We start from the raw sequence: 9,336 nt of genomic DNA, 5'->3' as shown, positions 1-9,336 counted from the left end.
GCGCTGCAGCGGGCGCGGGCAGACGGTCACGCCGTGCGAGAAGTGCGGCGGGGACGGGCGCGTGCGGGCGAGCAAGAAGATCGCGCTGACTGTGCCGGCGGGTGAGGCGCGGCTGGGGCAGAGGGGTGGGTGGACTGGGGCGCGAAAAGGTGTTGCTGCGCTGGAGCGTGGGCAGCGCCTCCAGCCTGGTGGCGTCATCGAGGGTCCCTTCCACCTCGCCTTCATCACGCCCTTCATTTAAGGGTCCGCCCACTGTGTTTGGGCCCACCCAAACCCCAACCGACGCGCCCGTCCAACGCCCTCCCCTGCTGCGCGAACCGCGCCCCTTTCGCGACTCCAGGCGTCGACAAGGGCAGCCGCCTGCGCGTCCGCGGCGAGGGCAGCGCGGGCCTGCGCGGCGGCCCGCCGGGCGACCTGTACGTCTTCATCGCCGTGAAGGACAGCCCCGACATGCGGCGCGACGGCGTGGACATCCACAGCGACGCGGAGGTGTCCTACGTGGACGCGATCCTCGGCACCCAGGTCAAGATCACCACAGTGGACGGCCCCGTGGAGCTCAAGATCCCTTCGGGCACGCAGCCGGGCACGACGCTGCTGATGGCGAAGCGCGGGGTGCCGCGGCTGGGGCAGCCGGGGTCGCGGGGCAACCACCAGGTGCACGTGCGGGTGACGATCCCCAAGTCGCTCGGGGGCGACGAGCGGAAGCTGGTGGAGCAGCTGAAGGAGCTGCAGGCCAAGGCCAAGGTCGGGCCCTTCCGCTTCTGATTTTGCGGTCCTGATTGCGCCCGCGGCGGGCCGCAGGCCGCGGCCTGGCCTTGAGGGGCGCCCTCCGGCGCCGCCGCGCCGCGGGCCGGGCGCGCGGTTGCCTGGGTGCGTCGACTCGCGCCCAGGCTGTGTTGTTTTGTCTGTGCGCTCTCGCGCTTGCCGTCCCTGGCGCGCGCGGCTGCGCGCTTGCCAGTGTTGGCAGCGGACACGGCTGCGGCCCGTGGTGTTGTGTGGTTGCTTATGGGGGTCGTGCTTGCGGCCAGTCTCGTCCCCGTGCTCTGCGGCCTCTGCCGTCGCTTTTGTTGACGGTCGAGCCCCGGCATTCCACAACCAATGTTGGCGCCCCACCGCGGACCGGCCCCAGTAAATGAGCCGACACTCGCCTTCCTCAGCACTGCGCGCTGGGGTTGTTTTCCCTGCACCGCCCCGCCGCCCTTTTCCTTGCGCCCGTACACAGCGCATCGCAGCCAGCAATCCTGGCTGCCCCCTACGTGTTACTCTCTCTTCAGCCCTGCACCCTTGGGGCCCCGCGCGGCCTGCAGCGCGGCCGCCACGATTGCGCCTGAGCAGGCTGTGGAAACAGCTGTGGTTGTCAGCGCCACCAGCGGCCAATGGTCAATATTGCCAGCGGGCACGGCCCACAGGACTGGTGCAGATCCCGGCGACGGTCGCCTCGCCACCCACGCGGCCGGCTGCTGCTGCGCCTGCTGCTGCGTCCCGGCGGCCTGCCGCCAGCCGAGCCCGCCGGTGCTGGGTGTGCCCGCAGCCGCCGAGCAGTTGGTCACCAGCCATGGCGGCGGCACAGCGACTTGCACACTCCCTGGGGGATGGGGGTAGGGCGGCAAGCAGCGGCAAGGCTGACATGTTCACACGGAGCTACAGCATGTGCCCTGCCGCGCGTTGCGGAGCATGCGAGAGCACCCTTCACCCAGCTTGGACACGTCACCGCTGGTTGAGGGGCTCTGCTGAGGGGTGAGGGGCGTAGCCCGCCGCAGCATCCAGCCTACCGTCTCGGCAGGCCCTGGACCCACTCACCTGACAGCAGCCAGCGCAGGCCGGGCAGGCCGGCGGCAAAAGGCTGGGCGTACTTGGCGTGCAGAGGCACCTGCACGGACCAGGACTGGGGCGTGCCGCCCCCGTTCACATCAACACCACTGCTTCTCCTGCTGCTGCTGTCGATGCTGCCGTCGCCGCCGCTACTGGAGCTGCTGCTACTGCTGCTTTCTGATGCCACCCCTGCAGCGTCTGTCGCCGGCGCATCCTGATCCAACTCAATCACTAGCAGCGTTGGCTTGCATACTGGGGCAGGCCTGAGGTTCGAACACGGCAAGTTCCACGCGAAGGGGGTTGTCAGCTGCTGACCGGGCAACCTGTGAATGGGCCTGTTCCATGTTTGTGCAGCTGCCAGTGTCCGCGCTTGAGTGCGGGCCGCACTGCACCCTTCGCCTATGCTCACAGTTCAAGATCCAGTGGGCCAACCAGATGAAATCGGGTGCCGGGCCGAGAGCGCTGCAGGTCCTCAAGTTGGTAGGGATCTGCAAAAACACCGCTTGGCAGTGGCTGCAGGAGCGCTGCTCGGCACGGGCTGGCTGCAACGCCGCCTGTGCGAGCTGCTGGCAGGTGTGGAGCCTGCAAGCGAATGTGCAGTGTGCGATGGAAGCCCTCGCCCTGCAGCTCGCGGCTGGGGCGGACGCCGTCGTCAAAGGGCGCCGCGTCGAGCAGCACTGTTGGGGTGAGCGGGGCTCCGAGGCGCTCCAAGGCTACTGTTACGAGGTCGTTGTTGATACAAACGGTCCCTTTAAGCAGTGTAAAACACAGCAGCGCGACATATGGCACCGCGGTTGCCGAATATGATCTAGTTATCATTCTGAAAAAATCAGCTTCAGAAGTAGCAACAGTATTTTTGAAGATGGGATGATAACCAGATAGTGGCTCATCCTGGTAGCGCCGAAATCGCTAAAGGGCGTGCAAAGTCAGCCGGTGGGCAGCTGCTGCAGTAACTCCCCCTTGCATAACATCAAACTGCATGGGCGCACTTGGGCCAAGCGCCACCTGATGCACCCGCCGCGGCACTATCTGTGAATGTGGGAGTGGTGGTTGGTATCCTAAAGTGATGGAAAATGCTGCTGTGACACACACCAGGTCCGGCACGTCACGAATCACAACACCATGCTGCCGACACGCCAGGCGTCTCACTGGTCTTCAACTCAGGAGCCGCCAGCACGTCACCATACTGCATCACATGCATTCATCGCAGTTTGCAGCATGCATTGGTCAGAACAAGACGATCCCCCAAGATGCCTGTCATGGAGTTTTTGACATTCCAGAGTTGGTTTGACCAGGACATTTGCATTTAGTCCCTTGATGTGCAAAAAGCAGAAATCTTCACGGCTTGGTGGGAAGTCCTGGTGGTAACAAGGTGTGCCATTATCAAAATGTTACTGCCGGCTTGCCTGTTGTGCTGCTCACGGTGCATTCTTGGCGCACAATTGCACTTTATACCTGCAACGAATACAGCGTTGGATGTCCCCACGTTGCAGGGCTTAGAGAGCTCTGATGCTGCCAAGTAAGGGCCTCACACAACTGCAGAGAAGAATATCAAACAAAACACCACGGGGCAACAACCACACTGCTCCTGTCTTGCGAGAACCGCGCCGACCTGTGACATAGGAACTTGCGAAACAGCACTGGGGCAACAACGCGGCCAGCTGCCGCAGACACGGCTTCTTTCACGATTCGCAACAAGAGGTGGGCTTCATGAGATGATTTGAGATTCATGGATAATCAAGACATGAAGCAGACAGAAGCAACGTAGGCCGATGTGCTAGGCTGCAGTGATGTTGCTGCAAAAGAAGACCAAACGCATACCGGCAGGTGGTTGGACGCGCGCAGGATTTCGCCCAGCTTCTGCATTTGTGACCTGCACACCAGCTTAGCCCTGAGGGGCTGCCGCTGATCGCATGTGATCAGTCCAGCCGGCGTAGCGGGGAGGGCGTGTGACTAAAAGCGCCTTGGCTTACTTGAGCGTGTCGGCATCTCTGCCGCACACAGGGCCTCTGTGTACTGATGCTGATCGCCTGGGAATTGACAGTATGAGTGCTGTGCAGTCAGAGTTGAAAAATCCTCATCCATTGGCTGGCCCAAGTGAACTATGTATTGCAACACCCGATGCCCCAAACTCAGAAAGAGGCCGTGTCTCTCCTTCAATCAGGTCATCAGGGGACATGCAGAGCCATCGCAGGCGTCCTCACAGACACATCATGGCCGGGTCTACCGCGATCTTCCCAAGTCACCCGCTTCCAACGACGATAGAAACGGCTGTGAAATGTTTGGTGCCACGGGTACGGCGCAGGGGCCGCAGGCGCATGACTTGACTCATGGTCACCGTTGCCGCTGCTAACTCCACACTGCCAAGCCCATTCACGCGCTGCAGCTCAAGTTGGGCCGTGATAAGACCTCGCTTAAACGCAAATCGCCCTTCGTGAGATTTGACCGCACAGGTTGCAGACTGTCCGATCTGGCGCCCGTCCAAGCGGCTCTTGACGTCCGTGCGCGGTGTTTCCAAACACATTTGTAGCATGCTGAACCATAAATTGCAGCGAAAGCCGCTGCAGGGCGTTGAGCAGCGGCCAACACCAGCGCTGCAGCATGCATTGTCATCTCGACGATCGACGGTGCAGGGGGCACCACCCGCGACGCAGGCGCTGCACCAGGCACGAGCGCGGCAGCAATGCGGAGCCAAGGATCTCAGAAATGTCGCACTATGCGCACGGCAGCTGCACGTCAGACGACATGATGTGCGGACGGCAGCCGCAGGGGCCAGCGACTCATTGGGCGACGGTCACCAGCAGCCGCGGCCCGCGGCCGGCATCGACGCCGACTTTCTGCGCGTCGTCCTCCCGACGGCCCTCGCGCTGCTGGTGAGGCCGCGCGCCCAGTGTGCTTGCCACCAGCTACCGCACGCCGTCATCCCTGGTCCTCCAGCAGACTGCCTGATGCGCCGCCCGAACGCCCTGGCGCGTCCGCCGTCACAGCCGCCCCTTGCCATCTGCGCATGCCCTCCGCCGCCCCCTGCCTCACCCGCAAGGTGTGCAACATGGACCGCATCTGCCTCAGCGTGGCCATCCTCCCCATGTCAAGAGAGTTTGGCTGGCCTGCAAGCCTGCAGGTGCGTCGGTCGCATGCTGGGCCCTTGTTTAGTTGGCGTCCGCAGGCCGTCACGCCAAAGCAGCAGGCAGGGTGGAAGCAGCTCCCTGTGTTCTGGTGCCAGGCGCGAACGTGCTGGCGGCAGGGTGTTTTTCGCCAGGTCCCATGGTGCGTCCACGGGCGGGCCTCCCGCGTCCTCAGCAGCCCGCACCCTGAGCTTTGGCCCCCAACTCGCTGCTCCCCGCCGGCCCTGCCGCCGCAGGGCGTGATCCAGAGCGCCTTCCTGTGGGGTTACATGGCCACGCAGCTGCTGGGCGGCGCGCTTGCCGACAAGTGAGGGGCCATGGCTCTGCATGCGGCCGGGGTCCGCGCACCCACGCCGTGCGTTCACGCCACACATACACTCACACACACACACACACACACACACACACACACACACACACACACACACACACACACACACGTGCGTGAGTGCACATACTGAGAACGCATGCCCGCTCCCTCATGTCCCGCGCCATGTCCTCCCCCGCCGCACAGGTACGGCGGAAAGCGTGTAATGGCTGGCGGCATCGTGTACTTCAGCCTCGCGTCCCTTTTGCTGCCGTTTGCGCTGTCGTCACCCGTGCAGGCGGCCGGCCTCACCATCCCGGCCATCCTGCTGGCGCGCTGCTGCGTGGTGCGCCCGCGCGCGGCGCTGTGCACGTGGTTGCTTTCTGAGCGGCTCATTGTGTGTCTTTCTTTGAGTGCACGCGGTCGGCCTATGTCAGACGACCTCACCCCCTTCAAACCCTCAGTTCTCGTAAGGATCTTGAGTTGTCAAGACCTTCATGCACACACGCGTGCTCGCATTTTATTTTCACACCCGTGGATCCGCTTCCCCCACATCAGGGCCTGGGCGAGGGCGTGGCCCTGCCTTCTATGAACAATCTGGTGGCGCGACATGTGCCGCCCTCCGCCAAGGCGCGCGCCCTGGGCATGTGCTTCTCGGGCTTCCACAGCGGTGCGGCGCCGCGCATGGAGCCCCACGCCGCTGTGATAAAGCCCTGCTCCTTGACACACTATATGCCGCATAAATGCTGGACACTGTCGGCCACCTACGTACCTCCCTATCCCAATCCAACCCAGCCTGGAGAGCGAGGCCCTTAACAGGCTCTCCCTGCCAAACGCTCTCGCCGTGCGCCTTCCGTCCCCCTTGCCGCAGGCAACCTGGTGGGCCTTCTGGTGTCACCCTTCATCCTCGTGTCCTTCGGCTGGCGCGCCCTCTTTCTGCTGTTTGGGTTCCTAGGCGCCCCCCTGCTCGCGGTGTGGAACGCCACCGTCCCTGACAAGCCGCCCGCCGCGCAGCAGCTCGCCGCGGCGAGCGCCGCGGCCGCGGCCGGCAAGCCGGCGGGCGGGGGCGGCGGCGGCAATGGCGTGACGCTGGGGCGGCTGCTGTCGCACCCGGCCACGTGGGCCATCGTGGTGGTCAACTTTGTCAATCACTGGGGGTACTTTATATACCTGAACTGGATGCCGACATACTTCAGCAAGGTGATCAGATTCGCGTGGCGTCAACCCCGTCGACCCGGCCCAGCGCAAGCCCGCATCCTGCTGACGTGGATGCACAGCACACTCTTGCCTGGTTGTCAACGCGTGCCCTTGCTCGAATTACCGTCGCCGCGCGCAGGCCCTGGGCTTTGACCTGCGCGCTTCCAGCTTGCTGGCATTCCTGCCCTGGCTGGTCATGGCGCTGGGCAGCTCGGCGGCAGGTGGGGTAGGGATCAGAAGGGCGGGGTGGTTGGGCGCAGTCCGCAAAACTGCAATTTTGGAATCCTGGCTCGTCACAGCTGTGGTCGTTATGATCAGCAGGCATGCATACAGCTGTCCTGAGCATTGTGCAGGGGCAGGCGCAGCTACACCACACCTGTACACAATTCCCCCCCACGACTGCCTCCGTGTCTCATCACTCACCACGTCACCGTCCCAGGTTTCCTGGCCGACTCCCTGATATCGCGCGGCGTCAGCGTCACCACCGTCCGCAAGGCCCTCCAGTCGGCCTCCATGCTGCTGCCCGCCGCCGCGCTGCTCGTCCTCTCGCAGCCGGGCCTGCCGCCCGCCGCCGCCGTCGCCTGCATGACCGCCGCGCTCGGCGTGACGTCGCTGGGGCAGGCCGGGTTCGTGGCCAACATGAGCGACATCGCGCCGGACAACGCCGGGCAGATGTTTGGGCTCTGCAACACGTTTGGGTCGGCCGCGGGGATCCTGGGCGTCGTTTCTGTCGGGCTGGTTGTGGAGAGGACGGGCTCCTTTGCGCCCGTGTTCCAGATCACGGCGGCGATGTACGTGTTTGCGGTGGCGGTGTGGAACGTGCTGTGCACGGGGGAGCGCGTGTTCTGAGGTTTTGGGGGCATGCGAGCAGCACGCGGCGGTCAGTTACCGCGGGTGCCTGTTCGGGGCGGGCGGTCTGGCAGCCAACGTGCCCGTGACTCCCTTAATGCTTGGCCTCTCTGTCTGACGTGTCTAGACCACACCGTGCAACTAAAACACCTGCTTTGCGGAGCCTAGCCTGCTTGGTACGAGGGCGGATTTACGGCTGGGGCTTGCAGTTGGGTTGCGAGATGCGGTGCGTCAGATAGGTTTTGGCGGCGCCGCTCTTAATGGTGAACTTTGTGTGGGGCGCTCGACACGAGGCCCCACCCTGCACATACCACAAGGTGCACTGTCAGCATTACTTCAGCGCTGCACTAGGTCCTCACAGCAGTCGAGCACAAACATGGGCAGTAGACAGCCGCTTCGCATTTGCCGCCACTTCGTGCGATGTGGCTGACCGCCCTTTCCTTCCTTCGTTCTGATACAGGGAGTATTCCAAATGCTCAGTCAAGAGTCAAGCGATTTCTGACTTGAGTGATCCGAGCTGAGGTATGCAGGAGGCAGCTTTGAAATTCGTGGAGTGTCGGAGTATTGATCCGGTGATCTAGTGTCTTGATTACCCGTAGGCCAAAGTATAACGTTGCCACGTGTTATATGACGTCGTTCGCAAGGTACCCGAGAGCTGGCACACCCTTTCCCTCGGACTACTTCCGCGCACTGAACAGGCATGTTTGCGAAGCGCGGGACGTCGTGTATCCTCCCTGGTACCGCACATTGGCCACTCGCAGCCTCAAGTAGGTTGAACATATAAGCGCAAAAATGAGGAGCTCAAGGCTGTCGAGGCTGGCGCGCCTGGCGCAGGCCCGTGCGCAAACCAACTCATCCAACGCCGCGGGCACGATCAAGATTTTTGATGTCACAGGACAGTCTCTGGGCTCGAGGATGGCTGGCTACGCGGCCCTGGCCGCAGCAGGTGCGGTGTGTGGCGGGACCCTCGCAGTGCGATCGATCCCAAGGGCTCCGTGACTGACACAAACGCGTGTCACGCAGGCCGCATGGGCAGCTCGAACATGATGCCCTTCAGTGTAGCGGGCGTGCGCTCCATCTCGCTGGCGGCGCTGGAGCCAAGCGACCGGTGCGTGCGTGGGCAGGACTGCAGCAGGCGCCGCTGCTGTGGGTGGATTGCGCGCAGCCACTCCCCTAGGCCCCGCGCTGCCTCCAGATGGCGCATGGAGGTGTACCTGTCTGTTATGGCGAACACCATTTGCGTCAACTGCGCTCTGGGCCCCGATGGCCGGTTGGCCCGCGCAGCTGGCACCTGCTCCTGCCCTACCACCGCCCTGACCGGTCTTGCCACGCCGGTTTTGAGTGACGGAAACACCATCCCCCTGTGGGGTCGGCCGTGGCCCTCTCAACACAACCGCCTACCCTGCACACTTGCACATGCACTCCTCTCCAGCCTGGTGCGTGAAAGCTTGACCATAACACAATCACGCGGCACACTCGACATGACACCCCAACCGCCACCACTCACAACCCTCGCCCCCTTACCGCCTTTCCCCACGCGCGGCCGCCCCTCCTCCTGTCCCTGCAGCTTTGTCCCGCGCCATAACAGCACCACCCCCGCTGAGCTGGACGCCATGGTGGCGGAGACGGGCTTCAAGTCGATGGACGCCCTGATCGACGCGACCGTGCCGGTCCCCATCCGCCGCTCGGACGGCATGGGCATGGGCAAGTACACCGAGGGCATGAAGGAGAGCGAGTTCCTCGAATACTTCAAGTGAGCCGCCGCTGTCTCGGAGGGAGGGAGGGGGGTCGCGGATCCGAGGTTCCGTACTGCGCTGGTGACCGAGGTTCCGGGGTCGGAGGGTCGGGTGCGCCGCAGCAGCGCGCTGCGGCGCAGCGCGGCGCCCCACCGCGGAAGTGGTGCCGCGCGACGTCGGCGCCTGGTTCGGGAGGCTCTCAGACGCGGGCGGCGGCGCTGAGGCTTGCTTGCAGGCCGGCAGCGACCTGCGGCAGGCGCCCTCCACCGGCTTGCAGCATCGCAGCGGCGCGGCCCGGCGGCGCGGCGGG

The 9,336-nt window shown here is 63.9% G+C and overlaps 3 protein-coding genes across 3 annotated transcripts in view; all 3 read left to right on the top strand.

The window, feature by feature from the left end:
* Positions 1-340: 340 nt before the first annotated feature.
* Positions 341-765, top strand: MNEG_9594 (hypothetical protein; the record flags this gene model as incomplete). Its single annotated transcript, XM_014041936.1, has 1 exon — positions 341-765. A coding segment is annotated over one exon (425 nt), but the record flags the coding sequence as incomplete, so codon positions are not given.
* A 4,311-nt stretch (positions 766-5,076) lies between these two features.
* MNEG_9593 (putative anion transporter 2) lies at positions 5,077-7,290 on the top strand (the record flags this gene model as incomplete). The annotated part of the gene is made up of 7 exons (XM_014041935.1): positions 5,077-5,079; positions 5,174-5,244; positions 5,452-5,590; positions 5,803-5,914; positions 6,116-6,444; positions 6,581-6,662; positions 6,881-7,290. The coding sequence occupies 7 exons, from the start codon at positions 5,077-5,079 to the stop codon at positions 7,288-7,290; spliced, it is 1,146 nt and encodes a 381-aa protein (XP_013897389.1).
* Positions 7,291-8,082: 792 nt separating this feature from the next.
* The window catches only part of MNEG_9592 (glycine dehydrogenase), a gene marked incomplete at both ends in the record, with an annotated part of 3,189 nt that continues 1,935 nt past the window's right edge, over positions 8,083-9,336 (top strand). The window contains 3 exons of the mRNA XM_014041934.1: positions 8,083-8,236; positions 8,314-8,398; positions 8,858-9,043. Of these exons, the coding sequence (XP_013897388.1) occupies positions 8,083-8,236; positions 8,314-8,398; positions 8,858-9,043 (425 nt within the window). The remainder of the gene's footprint in view (positions 8,237-8,313; positions 8,399-8,857; positions 9,044-9,336) is intronic.

The sequence above is a fragment of the Monoraphidium neglectum genome (genome assembly GCF_000611645.1).
Source record: "Monoraphidium neglectum strain SAG 48.87 unplaced genomic scaffold scaffold01990, whole genome shotgun sequence".
Lineage (NCBI taxonomy): Eukaryota > Viridiplantae > Chlorophyta > Chlorophyceae > Sphaeropleales > Selenastraceae > Monoraphidium > Monoraphidium neglectum.
Note: the sequence above shows the minus strand (reverse complement) of the source record. Positions and strands in the feature narration are given on the sequence as shown.